The sequence below is a fragment of the Lynx canadensis genome, chromosome B3, assembly GCF_007474595.2.
Source record: "Lynx canadensis isolate LIC74 chromosome B3, mLynCan4.pri.v2, whole genome shotgun sequence".
NCBI classification, from domain to species: domain Eukaryota; kingdom Metazoa; phylum Chordata; class Mammalia; order Carnivora; family Felidae; genus Lynx; species Lynx canadensis.
In genome coordinates, this window is record NC_044308.2 from 1,666,459 (window position 1) to 1,690,796 (window position 24,338).

Below are 24,338 nucleotides of genomic sequence, written 5' to 3' on the forward strand. Positions count from 1 at the left end.
AAATCCACGTGCAAAACAAGTTATTTCCTTAGGCTACGATCCAACCGGGATTACTTGGCTACCGAGGGGGCGCGCTTTTAAGTCTTCTGATACACATTATCGAGTTTCCTTCTAGAAAGTGATACCCGCGAGCAGTCCCACCAGGAAGTTGTGGACCAGGTCTTACTTTTCCACATTATGTCCAACAGAGTACTAGGGCTCTTTAATCCTTTAAAAAAACTTTTGGATCAATTAAAGAACGTTAAAAGTAGTTGGTTAAGCATCTGACTTCGGCTCAGATCATGATCTTGCGGTCCGTGAGTTCGAGCCCTGTGTCGGGTTCGGTGCTGACAGCTCGGAGCCTGGAGCCTGCTTCGGATTCTGTGTCTCCTTCACTCTCTGCCCCTCCCCCACTCATTCTCTCTCTCTCTCTCTCTCTCTCTCTCTCTCTCTCCCCCCAAAATAAATAATAAAAATAAATAAAATTTTAAAAATAATTCCAATATAGTTAACATACAGTATTCTATTACTTTCAGGTGTACAAGATAGTGATTTAAGAATTCTATACATCGGGGCTCAGTCGGACAAGCATCTGACTCTTGATTTTGGCTCAGGTCATGATCTCATGGGTTCATGGGCTCGAGCCCCGCATAGGACTCTGTGCTGACAGTGTGGAGCCTGCTTGGGATTCTGTCTCCCTCTCTCTCTCTGCCCCTTCCCCACTCACTCTCTGTCTCTCTCTCTCTCTCTCTCTCAGAATAAATAAATAAATAAATAAATAAACTTTAAAAAAAATCCTTGATTTCTTTTTTACCCATCAGAATTGAACTTTATCTCTTTGCAAACATTTAACCAACTATTGAGTGAATTAATATACCCTCACTCATCTGAAACATCAACTTTATCAGACGTGAGATATGTATAAACAATTAGGCCATGCTAGTTTTTTCTGTCTGGTCTTTTGCTGCAACCTACCATTTTTTGAAGTATGTGTTTAGCATTTGTTATTATAAATTCCCTGGAATAATGCTACAGATTAATCATTCATGTACACTGTTTTAAGGTGCAACTATACACAATTCTGGGGGAAAAACCCCTTAAAATTAATACCAAGATATTATTCACTATCACCTCAAAATTAGATTTTCAAGGTCGGCATATAAAAGGCCGTTCCCACTTTCCACTTTAAAATATTACTCATGCGGGCACCTGGGTGGCTCAGTCGGTTGGGTGGCCGACTTTGGCTCAGGTCATGATCTCGCGGTTCGTGGGTTCGAGCCCCGCGTCGGGCTCTGTGCTGACAGCTCGGAGCCTGGAGCCTGCTTCGGATTCTGTGTCTCCCTCTCTCTCTCTGCCCCTCCTCTGCTCATACTCTCTCTCTCTCTCTCTCTCTCTCAAAAATAAACATTAAAAAAAATTTTTTTTGAAACACTATTTATTTCACATAGTCCTTTGCATCTCTGCACATTTGAAAAAAGTGGTTAGAAATTCCCAGCAACTGAATTCCAATCAAGTGACAAATGTGCTTTGAGCTGGTGCTGATCACACAGGGCGAAACCAGGGGGACAGGTCCCTACCTTAAGGAGTCTACCAGGCTGTGATCAATTTCAGGGATGCTGGGCCTCCCGTCAACAATCCACACGGAGGCTAAGGGGGGACTCATGCACAAGGCAGGTCTGAAGACACAGTCACCCTTGCAGCGGATGGGACTGTGAAAACAGGCATCTGTGGGCGGTTGGCGTTTTCTTTCTTTCAATCTTCGTCCCTTGCGACGCTTTCTCAGCATTTCGTGGGTCTCTGAGATCTCCCCAGCTGGATTCCAGCTCCTTTAGAAGATTTCGAGAAGCACCCTCAGGCTGAAAAAGGTTCTGGGAAAAGACAGTTTGCCGCCAAGAGCTCTTAGCTGAGTGGAAGGCCCCTTCCCCTAATGAACGCTGGTGCGGGGTCCCCGGAACGGCCTCCATCAGCTATGCTGTTTTTTCCAAAATTGTAAGCTTTCATTCTTTTTTTCCCACACTTCAGATGCGTTAGTTTAACGGATCTTTCTTCAAAAAAAAAATCTATCCCACCTTTAGCCACACTTTAATATTTTTCTCTGGTGAATAAGCAGGATCGAGACGTAACTGTGCCACGGTCAATCAACAAAATACTCTTTGTCCTTGTTGAGAGAGCAGGTAAGAACGACGTAACATCTTTTGCCTTTAATTTCTGAAGCGCATTCCTCATCACTGCATTAGGCTCTAGGGAACACGGTATCCAATGGGCAGCGATAAAGTGGTTTCTTTTTCTCACCCAACAAGAAGCCCAGACAAAGGCGGGCCGGGCAGCTGCTCACCACCGCCAGGAAGCATCTGGATCCTTGCCTCTTGTGTCCACCATCTGCTACATGACATTCACTCTTCACGGCTACAAAGTGGCTGCTGTGGCTCCAGTAACACAGCAGAAGAGAAAGGGAGAAACGGACAGGGTCTGGCTCTGCTCAGTCTCGCCCCACCTGAGTTCCCCTCTTACAGACCATTGGCCAGAACCCAGTCACATGGCCATGGTCCCAGCAGGGGAGGCCCACTGTCACCGGGACAAAACCCAAGCTCTGTGCGTAAGCAAGATGGGGGGATGTCACCGGTCCCCGGCCAGAGGACAGGCGTAGGCTACCCCGGGACACTCGTGTTGGCTACAGGTTTCTCTGTATCTTCCTCAAAGCCTGTACTCGTCTCATAGTACTGCCTGAACCAGAGAAACGGGCTTGTCTCTTGGTGCCCTCATCAAATCACTCATTCAGTCTTTAATTTACCAATTTAATGCTTCCTGAGCATTTTCTCTCAGCCAGGCATAGGGTGGGGGGGGGGGGAAACAGTGGTGCCCATAATAAACCCCATCCTTGCCTTCACAGGACATCCACTCCCAAATTAAGAGAAACGCAATGGGGCGCCTGGGCGGCTCAGGCGGTTAAGCGTCCCACTTCGGCTCGGGTCATGATCTCGCGGTTTCCGAGTTCGAGCCCCGCGTCGGGCTCCGTGCTGACAGCTCAGAGCCTGGCGCCTGCTTCGGAATCTGTGTCTCCCTCTCTCTCTGCCCCTCCCCTGCTCACGCTCTGTCCCTCAAAAATAAATAAACATTTAAAAACAAATCTATAGAGGAAAAAAAGAAAGAAACGCAAAGCAGGGCAACGTACTTTAGATATCTCTTTTACCGCCCATCTAAACAACCAGATTCCTTTTTAAAGCACAAATATCCTTCCCTTATGGTCAATTAAAGATGGTCATTCTGCTCTATTCTGCCGATAGTTTTGCTTTTATAAACCGAGTTAGATCTCGAGAAACTCGACATCAGGCAGAGTAATATGGAAGGAGAGTTTGGCGTGTAAAAGGCCGATTAAATAATAGAGGCCGGTGCATTGAGCTACTTGGGATATTGTTTGGGGGACCGGCTGGCTCAGCAGAATATGTAGGCAGGCCCACCTGCAGCCCATACTTGGAGCTTCTTTTTTGAATGTTTTATTTTATTTTTTATTTTTTTTAATGTTTATTTTTGAGAGACAGAGAGAGAGCGAGTAGGGGAGGGGCAGAGAGAGAGGAAAACACAGAATCCAAAGCAGGCTCCGGGCTCCGAGCCGTCAGCACAGAGCCCGACGCGGGGCTCGAACCCACAAACCACGAGATCGTGACCTGAGCCGAAGCCCGACGCTGAACCGACCGAGCCCCCCAGGCGCCCTTCCCTTGGAGCTTCTGGAGGGCAGGAGGGGCTGTGTCTCAGCCGCCTTCGCATTCCCCAGATCAACCCTGTGACTGGCTCATGGTGAGTACCTCGTAAATAGGTTTGCTGACCCAAGTTCAAAGTTAGACCTTCCTCTGCTAGATGGTGAGGAGCCACAGAGAAATTCTTCAAGCTCAAAGTGAACAGCTGGCCATCTCTGCCCCTTGCATTTATGGGGAAGATTTATTCTTTCTGGGTTGCCTGTTAAAGTCCCCCAATCAACATGCCTTTAATACACACTGATGGTTGTGGACGCCCCGAGGTGCTGAACAAACCCTCCCACGATCATACGTCGCACGGGGTGACAAAGCTTTGGTCGCTCTGCTCTATGGCATCCAACTTTCGGGTCTCAAGCCAACGTTCACACAAAACCTGAGACAGCTCAGCCCCCGGGGGGATGTATGTACTTGTTTGTGCACCGGTATTACACCGCGGGGCCCTCCACAGGCCCTTTGTGGAGTGACATGACGTACGCAGACGTGTCTGGCTTTTTCAATTTTCCCGACGACGTGAGCACGGCCACGGGCCACGGAGGACAGGGACCCCATCTGCTCCACCAGCCTCCCAGAGGACACCTCCTCGAGACTCGCATCGCGGCGCCCTTCTGTGGCCTGCCCGCTGCTCGACTCCTGCCCAAATGAGCGGTAACGGTGGACTCTGAGAAAGACCGAGGGGCAAGCTAGACATCTTCACCCCAGTCCTCAAAGTTCTCTTCCTATTCTGAGTTAGACGCGGCGATCACCTGAGCTCCCCACAGAAACCCCACTGCGGAGCCAGGATTCAAGATGCTCTCCTTAGCCTGCGTGGGGAGTTGCTCTCTCTCTCTCTCTTTTTTTCTCCAAAGGCACGTGAAAAACTGCCGTGAATTTTCTCCTGAGGCTGTAATTAGATTATAAGGCACTCCAGAGAAGGAACTGTCTTACTATCTTTGTAGAACTGCTGTACAAAAAACACCTTGGATGCTGTAAGCATGAAAACATTACGAAAATATACACAAACGCTGAATACAGGAAACCGAGTACGTATCCAAGCAAAGCACCCAGAGTTGTACCAAGTCATAAACGTTTTGAAAGAAGGGAAGCCAATCCGGTGAAGCGAAGAACCTGGTTGGAGGTAAAACTCCGCCAAGTGTGAATAATTTAAAAACAGGCCAGGAAATGTTTTGACCACAGGCTGTGCCAACCAGGTTTTCTCTCGGGTTTTGGATGGTTCCAAAACGTCTAAAATTATTTTACTGAAGAAATAGTCTTTGGGGTGCCGGTACACAAACAAATACTACGAACCCCCGGAAGCTGAGCTGTCTCAGGTTTGTGTGAATGTTGGCTTGAGACCCTAGGAAGCAGTCTCCGGCTCAATCGGTTAAGCGACCGACTCCTGATTTCGGCTTAGGTTATGATCTCACGGTTGGCGAGTTCGAGCCCCAGATGGGGATCTGCGCTGACGCCTCGGAGCCTGCTTGAGACTCTCTCTCCCCCTCTCTCCCTGCCTCTCCTTCCCTTACTCTCTTGCTCTCTCTCTCAAAACAAATAAACATTAAAACAACATATATGTATTTAAAGAAACCAAGAGACGTAGTCTTTTACAAGCAGGTCCTGAAGGGTATCGCCATTTGAACTGGCTCAAAATACTCCTTTAAAAGCCACAGCTGAACTTAAAACCCGCAGGGCATCTGTTAGTTAAAACAACAGGTCCAGGCCGGCCAGTGCTAGCGGCCGAGCTGGCGGTCCAGGAGGGGGATCTCCTGTTCATTCCTGAAAGAGAGCCCGGCCGCCAAATCGGGAGGGAGAAGGGAGAGTGGAAGGTTCTGGGAAATTGGCACGAGGGCCCGCCCGGTTTCAGGCACCGAGAGTTACAATTCAGAAACATCACTTAAAGGTGAACTCCAAGATGACAGTGGACCTAAGTCACTACAAGCAATCCTTCATGATTCAGACCACTTAGCCACCTGGGACCCTTGGACTTCTCACTAGCCCTGTGGAGGACACCTGGAAATCCGCCGCACGTGGGACCACAAGTGACCACCTGGGGAAGGTGCCCTGCTCAGTGCAGAGCGGCCCGGATACTCTGACCCATACAGGAACAGCCTGCAGGCCCAATCATGCCCCTACGAAGGCGACATCGTTGCTACTTATGCGGAAACAGTCCTGTAACGGGGACACGCGGCGCCGACCCCTGCGTCCCTCAACAGCAGCACCCCTTAAGGTGCCGAGACCTGAGGGCGAGGCAGTTGAGCACAGACACCAAGGGCCGAATATCTCAGGGACATGCCCGTTCTCGTCCACCCATTAAGGTTCTTTCCAGTAGATTCCCAAGAACCTCCATCCACGCCCGAACTTGGATTTGGAGCAGGGAGAGAGGAGTGAGGGGAACAGTCCGATGCGGGAGGGTGCCCGCGCCACCTGCACGATCCCTTCTGGGGATCCGCCCAGCTGCCCGGGTGCAGACACGGGAACGGGGGCGTCCCGGGGAAGGGCGCGCGCTCCCCGGGCCGGGCAGGTGCCCGCGCCCCCTCCGGGCTCCCCGTGTGGGATCGGCCCAGCCGCCCTCGGGCAGACCACCCAGCCGGGCGCGCGCTCCCGGGGCCAGGCAGGTGCCCGCCGCCCCCTCAGGGCTCCCCGAGTGCGATCGGCCGGAGCAGGGGCGTCCCGGAGACGCGCGCGCGCTCCCCGGGCCGGGCAGGTGCCCGCCGCCCCTTCCGGGCTCCACACGTGGCATCGGCCCAGCCGCCCGCGAGCAGAGACCCGGGGCCCGGGCATCCCGGAGACGCGCGCGCGCTCCCCGGGCCCGGCAGGTGCCCGCGCCCGCGTAGGGAGGGGTCGCGGGGAGCCCCGCCCAGGTGCCGAGCCCCGCGGTGGGGGGTGGGGGGTGGGGCGGCGCGCGGTAACCCGGAAGTGGCGGCGGCGGCGGGCGCGCGGGGGCGGGGGCGGCGCGCTGGAGCCATGGCCGCCGCCGCCGCCGCCGCCGCCGGCTTTGTGTGCCGCGCGCGGGCCCCGGCCGCCCGCCCCTCGCCCCGGCCGCGGGGCCGCCGCTGACCCGCCCCGGCTCCGAGCGCCGCGCCCCGCCCCCTCCCGCCCCCTCCCGCCCCACGCCTCCTGCCGCCGTGCGGGCGGGCCGCAGCCGCCCTCCGCGCTCGCTCGCCCGCGCCCTCGCCCGCGCCCGCGCCCGCCCGCCCGCCTGCCCGGCCGCCGCCGCCGCCGCCGCCGCCGGCGGGCTCCCGGCCGCCCGATGCCCGAGCCCGGCCCCAGGATGAACGGCTTCTCGCTGGGCGAGCTGTGCTGGCTCTTCTGCTGCCCGCCCTGCCCGAGCCGCATCGCCGCCAAGCTGGCCTTCCTGCCGCCCGAGCCCACCTACACGGTGCTGGCGCCCGAGCAGCGCGGCCCCGGCGCCCCGGCCCCGGCCTCCTCCTCCGCCGCCGCCGCCGCCGCCGCCGCCGGGGCCCAGCCCGCGCCGCCGCCGCCCGAGGACGGCGCGGGCCCCGGCGCCTGCAGCCTGCACCTGAGCGAGCGCGCCGACTGGCAGTACTCGCAGCGCGAGCTGGACGCCGTCGAGGTCTTCTTCTCGCGCACCGCCCGGGACAACCGGCTGGGCTGCATGTTCGTGCGCTGCGCGCCCTCCAGCCGCTACACGCTGCTGTTCTCGCACGGCAACGCGGTGGACCTGGGCCAGATGTGCAGCTTCTACATTGGCCTGGGCTCGCGCATCAACTGCAACATCTTCTCCTACGACTACTCGGGCTACGGCGTCAGCTCGGGCAAGCCCTCCGAGAAGAACCTGTACGCCGACATCGACGCCGCCTGGCAGGCGCTGCGCACCCGGTGAGCCCGCGGGGGGGCGGGGGAGGAGGCGGGCGGGGGGGGGATCCCCCGGCCCCCCACCCCCCCGCACCTCTCCGGGGTCCCCACCCTCGCCGGCCGCGCGGGGGTGGGGGGGGGTGGGGCCGGGTGGGTTCGCCTGCCCCCTCCGCCCCTGGCCTTCCCGCTCCCCAAACGCCGCCGGGAGCGCGGATCCCGGGGCTTTGCCCGCTCAGGCACGCCTGGGTGCCGCCGGCCCGGGGCCCTCGTGGCTCCGGTCACCGCCCGCGGCGGCCTGGGGGCGCCGCGGGGCCCGGGCAGGAACAACTTGGTTCGCGCCGAGTTTGTGCGAGCTGGCGGCCGGCGACCGAAGGTCGTCACACCGCAGTGACCTTGGGCCAGGCGCGGGGGCCGCCAGACCCCGGTCTCAGGCCCGGAACCATCCGGGGGCGACACGGGATGGCTTCCAAAGACTTTCCCGTCGTCGGGTGCTCCGAGGGGCCACGTGTGGGCAGCCCTGGAGGTGGCCAGCCCTGGAAGTGGCCGGAGGGGCGGAGTGGGAAGTTAGCCTCCCGGCCAGGAGCTTAGCTGGCAGCCTGTGGGCCTCGCACCTCACAGAGCCTCAGGAACAGGCCCAAGATGAGTTTGAATCTTCTGGGATGGGGTTTGGGAATCACTTGACCTTGAGTTAGCATTCACAGAAGGACTGGGAAGTAGGTATGGAGGCGGGGCCTTTGGTGGACCAGGCCCAAACCCGGGTAGTGGTGCTCTGGTGAGACAGCACTCAGAAAACTTGAGGTCTGTTCTCCGCGTGGGCACGTGTCTGGCAGGTGGGCCAGTCACGTCGCCCGCTGTGCTCTAGCTGTGGTGTGTGTGACTTTTCGCCCACCCACCCCGGAGCCATGATGGTGACAATACTTGGGATCCTGTCTATCATGTCACCTGGTTTCCTCCCCCGGAAAGAGTCCCCAGGGTACATGCAGTTGGCCCTGTTATGGCGATGGGCACTTGATCTAAAATGTCTTTGCTTGGCTTATGCAGGTGGCCGACAGGAGTGAGTTCTGTCTCCTTTCCTGTTCCTGCCATGCTCATAAATTACCCTCTGCCTTTCTGGGAAAACAGCTTGTCCGACAGAAGAACATTTCAGATGCTAATTTGTGTTCCCCTGGAGTCTTGAAGGACTTCTCTTGGCTGATAGTTTTTCAAAAATGACTTGGGCGGAGGAGAATGTATCGTACGTAGATACACTGAGTCGGGATCCGCGGTGGTTGAGAGCCACCTGTTCCTGGAAGGGGTTGCAAAACAGCGTGTCCTACACAGGCAATACATTGCTACAGTGTGCTGTTGGTAAAGTCGTAAGCATAAGGGTTGGCCTGAAGGCCGTAACAAACGAACCATTAAAGTCCTCCCTTGAGTATCAAGATGTTAGGAGCCCCCGTCCCTATTTGTGCCAAACTGCATTAGAACTAAAGCCCGTCAGATTCAAGGCTAGCCCTTTGCCCTGAGTATACAGGTGTGGCCGTGTTACCACATAGGCGACGTGTAGTTATTTCCTGGAGACTTTTGCCACGTTTAGTTTAATTAAAGGCACGGTTTCTGGATAAACATTCCGATGCGGTTTTGGATTATCTGACGATGGATCTACATTTTTCCCATGATTTATGTAATTTCATGCCACAATTCACGTCTGGATCGATTCACACTCCTGTAAAACGGGTTAGAATTTATTTTATTTTTTTAATGTTTATTTATTTATAGAGAAAGAGAGGGAGCAAGGGAGGGACAGAGAAAGAGAGAGAGAGGATCCCAAGCAGGCTCCACACTGTCAGCACAGAGCCTGATGTGGGGCTTGATGTCACAACCCTGTGATCATGACCAAGAGTCGGACGCTTAACCGACCAAGCCCCCCGAGGCGTCCCCAAAGTGGGTTAGAATTTAAAGGCTACGATGAGCGTCTTAGAGGTTGAAGAAACTTACGAATGATCTTGCCCTGGGCTTTTCAAGCCTCTTCGACAGTGGCCCCCCAGTAACAAATACTACACGTCAGGTCTCTATCGGGCGCACACAGGTAACGTCGGTACCTGTCTGTATCCGTTTACACCCGAAGTGTTTCACAAACCCCTGTTTTTTTCTGTGGGTGACGTACTTGGTATAACGTCTTCCATTTGATTTCATAGTAAAACAGTAGCAACAAACAAACAAGAAAAGAGTGCAGGTTGCTGGCCCCTGAATTTGTTTCCTACCTTCTGGCCATTGGTCTTGTGCCCACCTCGTCTGACGGAGGCCAGGGAAGGCCGTCGGACAGGGGACCAGTCTCTTGGCTGCTGGTTTAGTGCTCTTTCCACGATGCCATGCGGGCCTATTTATCGGGTTTCTCAAGAGGGGCGTGTATGTGTCTCACTCTGACAACTTAGGAGTGGCCCAATGCGGAAGCTGTTCGGTCCCTTAACGGCCTCCCGTCAGCGGCTCTCTCGTCCTCTGTGCTTCTCCGGCCCCAGGTGGGTTCCCGCAGGAGGACTGTAAGCCTGTAAGTCAGGTGTGCGCGTCCCGCTTGCTTCCCCTCAGTACCCGGCCCGGTGCTGGCCTCCCTTCTCCCTCCTGGCCTCCGGCCTCTCGAGTGTGCCCTCCTCCTGTGCCGGGAACACTCCATCCTGACAGGGTCCTGATTGGATCCGGAGACCCTTTGTGTCCCTGGGCACCTGGTACCCAGCCCTGCCCTTCCCGTACTTTCTTACCACATCCTGTTACTTAACTGTATTCCCACCAAATTGGAAGTCTCTCGAGGGCAGGAGCTCTGTGTCCTCCTTATGCCCCACAATGCCTTAAAATAATGGCATACATTAAATATTTGTTTAACGACGGGGCGCCTGGGTGGCTCAGTCGGTTGAGCAACTTCAGCTCAGGTCATGATCTCATGGTTTATGAGTTCACGCCCTGCGTTGGGCTCTGTGCTGATGGCTCAGAGCCTGGAGGTTGCTTCAGGCTCTGTCTGTCTGTCTCTCTCTCTCTCTCTGCCCCTCCCCAACTCACACTGTCTCTCCCCGTCTCTCAAAAAGATGAATAAATGTTAAAAAAAATTAAAAAAAAAATATTTGGTTAGTGAACGGCACATATGGGTGCCCCATAAATAGATAAATGGGATGAATTCAGTTTTTCCTAGGTTGGACTCTTAGGAAAAGGAGTTGGGTTTAATTTTCCCTCCAAAGTTTTCACATCCAAGGGTACCACCGTAGGGGGTCGTACGACGTACACGCACTGTGTCCGTGACGTGGATGTCCTCGGGATGGCGAAGCGTCTGTGCGTTTTCTTCACCTGTATCCGCCCCCCGTGTGCGCTGTCCCGGGCTGCCCAGTGCTGGGCTGGGGACTTCCCGCGTGGACACTGCCTTGGGCGCACGTGCCTGGCGTAGGTTAGCGGGGCCTCTAAGTGAGGAGCCGTGTGGCGGGCGGGCGAGTCTTCCAGAATAAAGGCTTCCGGAGGAAGGAAACTTGAAGCAAGCAGGGTGTTCGTTGCTGTTGGGCCAGCAGACGATTATTTTAGGCATTTGAACCTCGCTAGCCAAGGTGTGGAAGAGAAGCAGGTTCGCAGGACCCAGGAAGGGTGTGGACACAGCGTGGAGGAAGTCACGTGGCGTCCCGGTCCGTGGGCTGCTCTGAGGAGATGCCACAGCCTGGGTGGTCCTCGGGACCTCACGGTTTGTTCCTCATGCTTCTAGGGGCTGTGATCAGGGTGCCAGCGTGGTCGGGGTCCGGTGAGGACCCTCTTCCTGGTTGCAGGCTGCTGGCTTATGTATTTTCACTCGGCTCAAGGGACAAGGGACCGTTCGCGGCACAACCTTGCCAGAGGGCTCCACGCTCGTGACCCGACCGCCTTCCGGAGGCCCCACCTCCTGACAGTATCACTTTGGGGGTTTGGGGGTGTGGTTTCAACTTAGGAGTTTTGGGGAGGGGACTCGTGACTGTCTAGCCCCCCCCCCCCCCCCCCGGCAGCCGGTGTGGGAACAGGGAGGCAAGGTGAGAATCTTCTACGAGTGAGGACCTGAGCGTGATCAACGGCTTGACGGTTAGGACGCGCGTGACGTTTGTGTTTTGAGGACGCGCGGTTGGGGGAACGCGTCGGGACCCCCTGGGGTGCTCGCAGACGGGACACTGGAAGCCGGGTGGCCTCCTTGGAAGGCGGTGTGTAACGAGCTGGGGGGTGGCTCCTCCGTTGGCTCAGGTGGGCGGAGACGGAGGAGCCCCCTCGACACACGTCCCCGGGGGGGGGGGGGTCCTCGCGGACGTCAGCGTCGTAGGCTGTGCAGAAGTGCGACCCAGGGCTCAGGAAGGTGAGTCAAGCAGATAAGCCAGAGGATGGGGTGTGAGGCAGCCGTGAGCGTCTTCATCCGGAAGAACAGGAGGGGCACCTGCGTTCACCGTCGTCATTCACAGAAGTTGTGGGAACATATCCGTCCGACGCGGAACCTGTGGCAGAGCGAGGCATTTGGTGACAGAAACGCCGACCCAATCAGAGAAAGCCAGTGCAGACAGAGAGAGGTGACGTCCGGTGACTGCGTGCAAATGGCTAATTAGGAAAGATAACGTTGCAGCCACACTCACTTCCTCTGCCGGCACACCATTAGCCGTTAAACGCACGTGTCGATGCGGGGCTCCGTAGGGTTCGCTCCCCCTGAGCATCCCTACCCGCAGACGCGTTCTTGCTTGCTTTTTTCTCCTTCTTTTTTTGGTGAAAGGTGGGATAGAGTTTAGAGGCATTTCTAAAAAATTTTGTGAATGTTTTATTTTTGAGACAGAGACAGAGCGTGAGCAGGGGAGGGGTAGAGAGAGAGAGAGAGGGAGACACAGAATCGGAAGCAGGCTCCAGGCTCCGAGCCGTCAGCACAGAGCCCGACGCAGGGCTCAGACTCACGGACCGCGAGATCGTGACCTGAGTTGAAGTCGGACGCTCAACCGACTGAGCCACCCAGGCGCCCCTAAATTTTTGTTTTTAATGTTTATTTTTGAGAGAGAGAGAGAGAGAGAGAGCAAGCAGGGGAGGGGCAGAGAGAGAGAGGGAGACACAGAATCGGAAGCAGGCTCCAGGCTCTGAGCCGTCAGCACAGAGCCTGACGCGGGGCTCGAACCCACGGACCGTGAGATCGTGACCTGAGCTGAAGTCTGCCGCTCAACCCCCTGAGCCACCCAGGCGCCCTTAGAGGCGTTTTGAATATGTAACCAAGTGTTGCGTTTTGTAACTTGTGTGTCTCTGATTCATAGGATCCGTAATTAGGAAATTGGTAGGCCCCGGGAAGGCTGTAGTGAGTGCCCTCGGGTGGTGGGGCCCTTCGAGAGCCCTGTCTGCTGGTTGTGAATGCTGCGTATCGTTTGGCCTCTCCGGATGGGTCTCCCCTGGGAGCAGCAAAGCAGGCCCTTCCCCGGGCTGGGGAAATTGCGGACCTGACTTCGTTGTTCTTAAGCTTTGTCAGAGGGGATACTACGGTGCCGTTCGGGAAGGATGCTTCGGGTTCCTAGCTGGGCTTGACCGGGGACGAGGAGAACAGAATGTGTTACGGACGGTGTGTGACGTAAGGGGAAAGTGCAGTGGTATTTCTAGAAAGGGAGCAGAGTATCGGCTTGCCGTTGAAGGCAGCCAGTGTGGGAATATCCCTCTCGGAAGACCGTGACTCTTCAGAATAGATGCCTTGAAAAGTGCGTTTTGGGGTTTGCACGGCGCCTCTCACCTTGCTGTCTCGTCCCCTCTCCCTCCAAGTGCACCTGTTCCACGCCCCGCCGTCCACGCCGCCTTCCCCACGCATCCGGCAGGGACAGTTTCTCTCCAGCCCAACGGGATTCGGAGCTTTGGGTCCGTGATTCACGATTATTCTCCACGGTTCTGTTTCACGGGCCTCACTTCCCTCTGGTGATCCCCTTGCGGAAGTCGTGACCAGCGACCGAATGGGCAGTCAGTCCTGGGCGTGTTCTCTCGGCCAAACGTGTTGGTTTGTACGTAGGGTGCCCTTGGAGGCTCGGGCTGGAAACCGTGATTTGTGTCTTTCCGTAACGGCGGAAAAGGCCTTTCTGGAGAAGTCACTTGCAGGATACCACCCCGAGGTCACTTACGGTGCAGCCTTGGGGCGCCTGGGGGGCTCAGTTGGTTGAACATCTGACTCTTGATTTCAGCTCCGGTCATGACCTCACGGTTCGTGGGATCGAGTCCCGCGTCGGGCTGTGCATCGGGTGTGGAGCCTGCTTGGGATTCTCTCCCTCTCTGTCCCGTCACTGCCTCCTCTCTGTCTCTCTCAAAATAAATGAAAATAAACTTAGAAGAAGCCTTCCCCTCCCGCTGCTCTCCTCCTCTCCGGATGCAGGACTTCTCCACTCTGTTCCGTGTCGGTAATCCCGCGTAAGACTCGGAGTCTGGCGTTCCGAACGGCGGCGAGAATTCTGGCCGCGTTCTGCTTGCACCGCGCGGAACCTGTAAGTCTCCAGGTGAAGAGGAAGCCTGGATCCACTTAGGGCGTCACTAATCGGCTGTTCGGAAGACTGCGTTCTTTTTCCGCATTGTTCTAAATAGCAGGCTTCCCGGTTTGTCTAAGAGATTTAATTTACAAAAGTTAGATAAGCGCAGAACCTTTTGAGCCGGGGAGATTCGTCCTGATCCCAGCTGTCCTTCTGGCCCATCATGTCACCTCGAACAAGGCGCCACACGCTTGGGTTTCCTGTTCCGAGAGAGAGAGAGAGAGAGAGAGAGAGCGGGCCCTGGGACTCTGCCAGCCAAGCTCCCGCCCCTGTGGTTGTGGGGCTGGTGAGGCCCGGTCTCCACGGAGCCCCGGCCTCCACAGGGCTCACTCTCACAAAAGAGCACAGGCCTTGAAAAATAGCCCACAATTCACTTCTTAAAGCGGGTCCGTAGATCAGCGACGTCTTTGCCTTTCTGTGACCACGCGTGTGGGCTCCCACGGCAGGTGACGGGCGGTAGGAAGAGGGCCTCCCCTCCCTCCTGCCCTGCAGCTGATGGCCCCCCCTGGGCTGCTGGGGACAAGTGGCCGGTGGCGTGGACTGGGTTCTGAGCAGCCCCCGGGGCAGAGGAGAGTGGGCGGGCGTGGGTAGAGGAGGCAGGAGACACGGGCGAGCCCGTGTCGGCGTGGCTTGTGTGCAGCTCCTGTCAGAGGCCCCCGGCTTGAGGTGACTTCGTGATTTGTGTCTTCATTTAGGCGATTTACAGCCGCACCGATCCTCGGCTCCTTCCGTCAGAGTAACACAGCAAGGTTGTCTCAAGGGTGACCTGGAAAGGAATGTTCTCGCGAGTCTGAGCTCTCTCTGGGGCTTCTGCGGTTAAGGGCAGAGGCTTTGGAGTCCAGCAGACCTGAGTCTGGCCCCCGCTGGTGCCACCCTTAGCTGTGTGGCCTCGGGCCGGTTTCCCAAGCGCGAGCCTCCGTGACAGGTGCGGTGGTAACAGTAACAGTCAAAGCAAAGTAACAGCATGAACAGCACGTGTTCTAGCACGGCGCCTTCCACGAGGGGAGGGCGCCACAAGTGGGCCGTTTTTATCGTTTACGCTCATCAGTACGGTTATTAGAGCCGTAACGACCGAGCGTTCAGGTCTTGCTGAAGGCCAGGCACTCAGATCAGAAAGGCCATTAAAGACACGGCTTCCTTCCCCGCTCTCCGCAGACGTAAGGCCAACCCTGGCCGGGCCGGTGCGGACGCAGAGAAGGGCAGAGATGTTTCAGTTTGACGCTTTTCCGCCCTTGTCTGTGGGAGACCGCGGGCACGGTGCAAACCCCCAGAGCACCAGACGCCCTCCCCCCCCATCCCCCGTGTGCGGTGCTCTTTCGTCTGCACGCATACCCGCGATCAAGGTCACGTATGCGCTCGGCACACGAAGACGTGAGCAACACGAGAGCAGCGCGGTCAGATCCCGTCACGAAAGTTACCTGCACGAGGCGTGTCGGCATCTGTCATTGTGCTGCACCCCCCTTTCTCGCGCCGACGGGAGACGACGCGCGCCCACGCGAGGAGACCCGGTGAGGCGGGTGACGTGGCGTCAGGCCGCTGGTGACCTCCTGGCGATGCGTCGTGGGAGGGAGGGTCGTCTGCCTCTGGATCGCGGTTGCCTGCCGGGATCCGGGGGCATTACTGGGCTCGGTGCCCAGGAGGAGGGCTCTTCGAACGCACTCGTCTGGGCTCCGGGTGTCCTGTCGTAGCTTTGGGGGGGAGGTGTGCGTTGGGGTTCCGAATCCGACAGCGCCCCCCACCCCCCTCCCCGGGCGTCTGGGTGCCCGCAGGAGGACCGAACAGGAGAGGAAACTTTGCCTGTAACCCGGCACCCTGCGGTCCCTTGGCAAACCCTTCCTCTTCTCCCTCCCCCAGGCCGCTGGCAGGCCGCACTCGCGGGGTGTATGTTCCGGCTGGAACCGGAGACTTCTTGGGGCTTAGAGTCAGGGGTGGGGAGGAGGAGAAGGTGAAAGCCAGCCCCCCGCCACCACCCAGGACGGTCCGGTGGCTCTACACGAACGGGACGACCTCAGCAGGCAGTTGGCCTTCCCTTTCCCTCAAGCTTCTGCAGGACCCGAATCCCACACTTCCTTCGAAAATCCGAGCGCTCCCACGGTGCCTCGTAGGTCTGATTCCTGTTGAGTCTTCGAGGCTCTGTCTTGGAGCTCACACCATTGGCTTGCTTGAGAGCGCTCGAGGACCCCGGCACCGTGGTGAACCTGTTTCCAGAAAGTCCAGGTCATGGCGCTTCGGCCCCCAGCCTGCTAGTTGACTGTCGCGTATCAGCGATTTGCTGAGTCACCGGGAAGAGCGTGGCCGCAAGATTACTTTTTAACGCAGTGCTGCTTCAGTTGTCCTGGGGGGAAAAAAGGAGCACAGAGAATCCCGTGGTGATTGTTAGTTTGTTTCTTTCGGCTCCATTTCTCAGTGGTTAAAAATGAAGTCCGGGCGCCTGGGTGGCTCGGTCGGTTGAGCTGAGCTGAGCTGAGCGTCTGACTTCGGCTCAGGTCACGATCTCGCGGTTCGTGAGTTCGAGCTCTGCGTCGGGCTCTGCGCTGACAGCTCGGAGCCTGGAGCCTGCTTCCGATTCTGTACCTCCCTCTCTCTCTGCCCCTCCCCTGCTCACATTCTGTGTCTGTCTGTCTCTCTCTCTCTCAAAAATAAATAAAGATTAAAAAAATTTAAAAAAAAAAGAAATCTGAGCAGTTCGGTTGGGGGAGGAGTGTGAAGGGAGCCTCTATTCAGTGGGTTTCCAGACGTTAATTATAACTGCGAGCTAAGTCCTCTGCTAGTATGGTTAGTAATCAAGTGAGAATTCCAACTTACCCAACACTATTTCTGGCGATTGTCGCGGACAGAACCAGACCGTATGTCATGAGGATTATAGTGCCTGCAAAGGTCTGTGTACAGGAGTTGTATATGCCGGTTTAACTGCAGTATTTTGAGTTATCCCTCTTGTCATAAATAACCCAGAGATATTTCAAATTCCCTGTTTTTGGTTGCTGGGTTTTTTTTTGAGTTTTTATTTTGAGTTTTATTTATTTTGGGGGGAGGGTGCAGAGAGAGGGAGAGGGAGAGAGAGAACCCCAAGCAGGCTCCACACTGTCGGCACTGAGCCTGACTTGGGGCTTGATCTCGTGAACCTCAAGCTCATGACCTGAGCCGAAATCCAGAGTCAGATGCTTAACCGACTGAGCCACCCGGGCGCCCCTGAAATAGTTTTTTGAGTGAACGTGCTGTCATGTATTTAATGGGATGAAATTAGTTTTTCTCACTCAAACTTCGAGAAAACCCCAGAAAGGACGTCATGATGAGAGGGCCGAAGATGGCAGGAGTGTCACCATGAAGGCTTTCCCCGCGTCTGCCTCTGTCCCTGACACCCAGCGGGAGCTGGCTGGCCTGGGGTCCCACCGCCCCCGGGCTGCACTCCCGGGGGGCCCCGCCACCGCTCAGAGTCAGCGTACTGTAAACACAGCTCGTCACCACTCCGACCTTGTGTCGCCCTGTGTTTTCCGGGTCCCCTCGGGGCCTCGCTGTCCGTCGCTCGTCTGGCCAGCCACAGCTTGCTGCTGGGTCATCAGAGCTCGCTCGCCTGGTCACAGTTGTCTGGGTCCCACCCACGGGGACGTCCCCGGAGCCTGCTCTCAGCACCCCCGCTTCCTCGTCGCTGGGCCCGTCCCTCGCCCTCCCTGCCCTTCGCCACCGGCTGGGCTCCACAGCCCCCGCCGCGGCCGCACCTTGTACGTATCGTATCGCCTCCCGCGGCGCTCCGCCATCGGGATCTGGAATCAGGAAACATCCCTTTCTGGCTCAGTCTCGTATTCTCTTGCGTATGCTTATTCAGCGAATGTACTAAGGGCCTGTCGTGGAGCAGACCTTCTCCCAGAGCAAAACAAGCAGAAAACCCCTGGTGCTTGAAGCTTTTCCTTGCAAGGGGCAGAAACCAAGGACAAGCGGCCAACCCCATGATTCTGTAAACAGTGTTTGATGAGAACACGGTACGTGTTCGGGAAAAGGGCGGAGAATGTAGAACGGAGTAGGGTGATGGGCGTCCCGGAGAGTGGGCGCCCACGGTGCGGTTTTCAAAGGTGAGAATGTGCTTCATCCGGAGAGCGACGTCTGGCCCCAAGCGCCAAGGGGTCAGCCCCGTGGCTCCGTGCAGGTGCAGGAAAGGCCAGGGACGGAGGCCCTAAGGTTCGTGGAACATCAGGGAAGCCGGTGTGGCCGGAGCAGGGCCACGAGGCGTGCACAGTGGGGGCCGTGAGAACGGGGACACAGTGAAGGGGGGCGGTGGGGGTCCTACGGCGTGTAACGGGGGCCTCGGGGACAGAAGGGAGCGGATTTGACGGGTGTCAGTGGTTCTGGGTGATTGTGTTGGTGATGAACAGAGGGCCCGGGTACCGGGGAGGGAGGAAGACGGGTTGGGACTCCCCTGGGGGATCGCGGGTTAGAGGCGATGGTGGCAGCAGACGTGGTGAGAAGGGCTCGGATCCGGGATGCTCTTGTGCAGACAGACCACCGGCACTGGCTGAGCCCAGTGGGGACGGGAGGGGCGTGGACGAGTCCGAGGGTCTTGGCTGAGCAGCGGGAGGCCGGAGTCGCTCCTCACTGAGGTGGCCGGGGGCTGGCGTGGCTCCCAAGTGCCAAGGCTGGGCTGGGACTCCGGCTAGGGCATTGTCGCCTTTGAGATGCCCATCAGACGTCCAGGGGGTCAAGTGGAGGGACGACAGGGTGTGAGCCTGGACTTTGGGATGAATTTGGGAGTTGTGCCTTCAAAGGAGGAGAAGCCACGAAACCAAAAGCAAATCGGAGAGAATGGGCGTTTGTCTGGAAGAACCCTGCCTGTGTCCCTTGGCCCTCGAGGGAGCCCCACGTGGCAGGGTCAGGGGCTCCCCCGAGTGACGGGTGTCTCCTTGGGGGACAGCACCATGCCGTCCAGTGATGTGTGCTCTGCTTGGTGGCTGGTGACTCCCAGGTCACGCTCTGTGCCTGGAGGGCTGGACCCCCTTGGTCTCTTCCCAGCGCCCGTGTGGTTCCCCGCGGAAGGCGCTGCCCACTCCTGGGTCCGGCCATCACCCCAGGGTCCCTTTGGTGCTGCGAGCCTCCTGGCTTCCCCAACTAGCTTCTGGAAAGCCTGACGCTGCTCCCCCGGGGACCAGCATTTCACGGCGTGTAGGGTGTGAGAGCATCTCTGCTACCTTTGCACGATCAGGTGTGGCAAAGACCGTGGTTTTAATTGCCGTGATCCCTGCTGCCCGCCTGTTGTCCCCACGTGTCCCCTCTGAGCTGAACGGGGGACGAGAGCTCCTTGGGGGCCTCCGTAGCACCCGCTCACTCTGTGGCCCCTGCTTCCGTTGTCTGCGTTTTCCTCTTGTGTCCATGTTTACCAGGAGCTGCAAAGGGTGATTCCTTAACACCCGGGACGGTTGGAACCTGAGGGTGTCGGGAGTGGCCTCTTCCACCCACAGTATTTTCTGGCCAGGCTCGTTGAAAGGGCCGCCGCCTGTGTGCCTATGGAGATTGGACAGCTGGGCTCCCTGAGCTCTCTGCCCGGACCGCCCTTCTCCAGCCCGCACACCCCGCTGACCATCCCCCCTGCGCCTGCGGACCGGACCCGTGGTCCCCACAAAGCCCGGGTCCCTTTCTCTGCTCCCACAGCTCTGACCATAGCTCGCTGGCTCTCGTCACTGCTAGTGAGAGCTCCTGGTTGGTTCTGACCACAGCTGACTGTTCTGCAGGAGCACAGTGTCCCTGGGGTGTCCGGGTGGCTCAGTCGGTTAAGCATCCGACTTTGGCTTGGGTGATGATCTCGTGGTTTGTGGGTTCGAGCCCCGCGTCGAGCTCTGTGCTGACATCTCGGAGCCCGGGACCTGCTTCGGATTCTGTGTCTCCCTCTCCCTCTGCCCCTCCCCCACTCAGGCTCTGTCTCTCTCTCTCTCTCTCTCTCAAACATAAATAAACATTAAAAAAAAAAAAAAAACCCACGTCCTTATCCCCCACCTTCAATGGTTATCAATATTCTGCCGTACCTGTGACACGCTTCTGCCCACACCCCTCCCCCACACGATTATTACCTTCCTGTAGGTCATCTTTATTGCGAGGAAAAATCCACACTGTCGACATGCACAAATCCTATCCTAGCTGTCTGATTTCCCGGCAACCTCTTGCCGTCTGTGTCAGCATTCAGACGTGGTGATGAGCCAGCTGCAGAACCAGGCTTACCTTGGTGCGTCGTGGGAGGCGTCCTGGCATTATTGGAGTATGGGTTGCAGTACGAGAGTGGATCTCAGGGGGATGTTAAATAGATTTAATACCAAATACGTATCAAAGGAAAGGTGCCGGAGTCTCGGCTACTGATTTTCAACATCAGCGTCGTAAAGATTAGATAGATAGACAGACGGACAGGCAGGCAGGCAGGCAGGAGGTATGGCCCATCTATTTGTAACGAGTGGGGTGCAGTGAAAAGATCACTGGTGGTCCGGAGCTAGGAGACGTGGTCCTGCTTAGGCAGTGAGATGCACAGGCACGCGGCGCCTGGTCCTGTCCTGTCTTCGGGCCCCATTTTCTCTCTTCATAAACCAGAGGTTTGCTTGGATGTCAGTTTGGGTTTCGCCATGACTCCCGGAACCTCTTCTTTGTGTGGAGCAAATGTCATACGTTACGTAGTTCTAATCATCGCATCTGTAGGGCAGGGACTGTTGTTGTCTCCAGTTTAGAGATTGGAAAACCGAGGACCAGGAAAAGAGGGACGACTTGACCAGGGTCCCACGGAGTCGAGAGGTGAGCCGGGATTTGGACCTGCCCCTGGAGCTCACGTTCTAAAATCAGATGGTGTTCTCTCCATCAGTGGGCTCCCAGGGTGATGGGCACTGAGCGTCTTGGAAGGTACTCAAGGCTGCACACTGCACACTTGGAAACAGCAGAACTTCTATTTCTGTTCATTATTATTTTTCAGTGTCTGCTTTTTTGCTTTAAATGTTCATAAGGTTCCATACAAAGTTTTAAAAAATTTTTAATGTTTATTTATTTTTGACAGAGAGAGAGAGAGAGAGAGAGAGAGAGAGAGAGAGAGAGAGAATGAGTGGGGGAGGGGCAGAGAGAGAGGGAGACACAGAATCGGAAGCAGCCTCCAGGCTCCGAGTTGCCAGCCCAGAGCCCGGCGCGGGGCTCGAACTCGTGGACCGTGAGATCGTGACCCGAGCTGAAGTCGGATGCCCAACCGACCGAGCCACCCAGGCACCCCAGGTTTCATACGATGCTTTAAAACACTCATATGTATAAATCTATATTTGGACATGCATCGGATACATGTGATCATTTTTATTAAAAGACATTTTTTTTTTTTATTTTTGAGAGAGAGACAGAGAGCGAGGGGGAGAGAGAATCCCCGGCAGGCTCCACGCTCTCAGCACGGAGCCTGATGTGGGGCTCAAACCCACAAACCGAGATCACGACCTGAGCTGAAACCAAGAAGTCGGACGCATAACCGACTGAGCCATCCAGGCGCCCCCTATATGTGCTCATTTTTAGGAAGGAGAAAGCGTGGTGAAAAGTTTGGACACCGGTAGTCTAGACGCATACCGTTACTTAGTGTTTCTTGGACTTCTTCTCTTAGAATCACAGGATCTGAGCAGGCTGAGAAATTTAAATTTTTAGAGTTTTCAACCTTACAATTTGCCTGACGTGTGTCAGGTGCTGGGCCAGATGCTTGGTACAATCTTTCATTGTTATTAGGTCTTTTATAGTACAGAAAAAAAAAAAAAAAAAACCCTTCCATTTGCATTTAAAAGATGACTTTGAATACCCTTGGAGAGACTTCCCCCCGTGGAATTCTGTATTTTTGTCTAGCAGTATTCTGAAGACACAAAATGTCTCCTGAACCTTTGGAAATCAGCTGAAAGGAAGAAAAGAAAAAAGGATTTGAAAAAGAGGGGCGCCTGGGGGGCTCAGTCGGTCAAGCGTTCAACTTCGGCTCAGGTCATGATCTCGCGGTTGGTGAGTTCGAGCCCCGGGTCGGGCTCTGTGCCGACAGCTCGAAGCCTGGAGCCCGCTTCGGATCCTGTGTCTCCCCCTCTCTCTGCCCCTCCCCGGCTCCTTCTCTGTCTCTCCCCTTCTCTCAAAAATAAACAAACGTGAGAAAATTTTATTAGAAAAAGATTTTCAGAATAGCACCCTGCCTTTCTGAAGGGTGTTGTACCCTCCTGGGCGCTTTCCCGTGTGCCCTCTCTGGTCCCGAGAAGCGTTTTGGGAGAAAGGGACTGTCATTTGCGCTCGGGGCGCTAGTACAAGGAGGTTTAGGGAGAGTGAGTGGTCGGCAGTAGCCCGGGGGCTGCGAAGCGGCCGAGGGCCAGGCGTCAGTGTCTTTGGATGATCAGATTCCTTCGAGCGCGGCCTCTCTGAATGTGCTGCGGCCTGGGCAGTCTTACAGCTTGCTCTCCGGCGATGTTGTCCGTCGTCCTGTACGGATGGTCCAGCAACGCGGGCTTTCCACGTTTTACCTTTTTTTTTTTTTTTTTTTAGCACATTGGCTTCTATCTCTCGTTCCTGTGTTTATTGTCCTTCCTGAGACTGGCTCTAAAGAGCCATCGTGACCTATTTTAATAACACGGAACAGCATTTTATTCCCGAGCCTTTCAAGTCGGACCCATTTCCCCTACTGAGCTGCAGGGTTTGTGTTTGCGGACGGGGAGTGAAAAGTCCTTGCGAATCCACCTTGCGAAGCACCTTGGCGTGCTTTAGGCTCGACAGAGCACCCCAGAAAGGCGTCCGGAGTGGAGCCCACCCCGAGGATACAGGGTGGTCCTCGTCCCCGGCTGCCCGAAGCCTAGTACTTGGCATTTCTCAGCAAGGGCTCTTCCGCCTAATCCCAGACGAGCCTCTTGACGTGTTCCTGTCTCAACGGGCAGGGGACAGCAAGTGACGTAAGTCCTTGGAAACCTCTCCACTTTGCGGGTTCTTACCAAGGCGCGAAAGCGACAGGGTCTTTGCAAGGCGACAGCGAGAGGGGCGCAGGCAGCAGAAGGCTGAAGTTTGGAACGTCTGCAGGTGTCTTGCCAGAGTGGACCCCGATGTCAGGTGCCATTCGTAAGGGAAATCGTCTTTCCCCCCCTCCCCCAGCCCCCCACCCCACAGGAGTTTAGTTTTCCAGAATGATAGCCGGAGACGTTAAGGGGCAAGATTGTTCATCTAGTTAACTGTGCTGTGCCCGATAAAGCCCGTGATGTCTATCAGTGGATTTGAAGCCTTCAGCCCTTCCCTTGCCAGGGAAGCCATTCGAGTGTGTGGTCGCACGATCCTTGGGAGGGACGTGAGGGTTAGGGGACTCCAGCGGGTCCCCGTGCCAGTCCACGGTGCCGGCAGACACATTTATTCATCCACAGCAAGAGAAGAACAATAAGGACAGCGGTGGTGTCTCGGAGCCAGGCGTTTTTAATGGGTCCAGTATTGCTGAGATTTGTGCCGCTCCTGCGTTTTGTTGTCAAAATCACCTTTCACGCCATTTTATTTGGCAGACTAAATCGTCTCCCTGTCTTGTTGGAGGAGGGAAGGAAGGGGCAGCCTGGCCGGTGTGTGAAAGCTGGAAACGTCCAGATCTACTCAGTCTAGGTCATGCTTGATTCAAGAATTTCTTTATTCTTGAAAAAAAAAAAAACTTTGCTACCATCAAGTGCAAAATTTGATCACCGTCATAGGTTCTTGGTATATTTTCGCGACTCGCTACTAATTATTTAGCTTCTGTGTTTGCTTTAGTGAATATAAAGTAACCATCCCAAAGCTTTCCCTCAGAGAAGAGCTGGGGAGGTGATAGGACTTCCTATCATAGGACTGGGGAAACCTCGGACTGTGTGGTCCTGTCTGTCTCCCCCTTAACTCCCGCTAACCCGCTCCAATCCCCAGGTGGCCGACCACCTGAATCCTGGATTTATCTTTGCCGGTGGTTCCTTGACTACTGGTAGCCATTGAGGCTCAAATGTTGTCTGGATGAATAACTGAATTCACACCTGGAAATCACCAGTTGAATCCTTCTAAGAAGGACAACTTTTTTCTGTGGTTAAGCTCAACTCTCTTACGTTTTCTCTTCCCTGTCCTAATTCTTGGTTCGCTGTTGCGTTGAACCACCGTGCACTTGGAAACCACTATCCTCAGGTACGTTCCCTCAGAGCAAAGCTCGTCTCGGACTTCCCTACAGAATGGAACGCCAGGGAGAGCCTCGGCGAGTGCTGGTACCTAATCATCTCTTTTCGCAGGCTCAGTACCCCCGGTTCTTTCGACCCTTCACGGTTGTGGTGGTCCTCCCTGAATGCGTTCTGGTTTAGCAACATCTCTGAGACTTGACCAC

The 24,338-nt window shown here is 56.0% G+C and overlaps 1 protein-coding gene and 1 long non-coding RNA gene across 2 annotated transcripts in view; one reads left to right on the top strand and one right to left on the bottom strand.

Moving 5' to 3' along the window:
- LOC115515427 overlaps nt 1–9,689 on the bottom strand; it is a 21,557-nt gene extending 11,868 nt beyond the window's left edge. Inside the window, exons 1-2 of the long non-coding RNA XR_003969266.1 lie at nt 9,680–9,689; nt 7,246–7,253 (exon numbers count right to left, since the gene is read on the bottom strand). This is a non-coding gene — a long non-coding RNA (uncharacterized LOC115515427). The remainder of the gene's footprint in view (nt 1–7,245; nt 7,254–9,679) is intronic.
- Nucleotides 6,946–24,338, top strand: part of ABHD17C (abhydrolase domain containing 17C, depalmitoylase) — a 50,306-nt gene continuing 32,913 nt past the window's right edge. Inside the window, exon 1 of the mRNA XM_030317231.1 lies at nt 6,946–7,547. Coding sequence (XP_030173091.1) covers nt 6,958–7,547 — 590 coding nt within the window. The 5' untranslated portion in view covers nt 6,946–6,957. The remainder of the gene's footprint in view (nt 7,548–24,338) is intronic.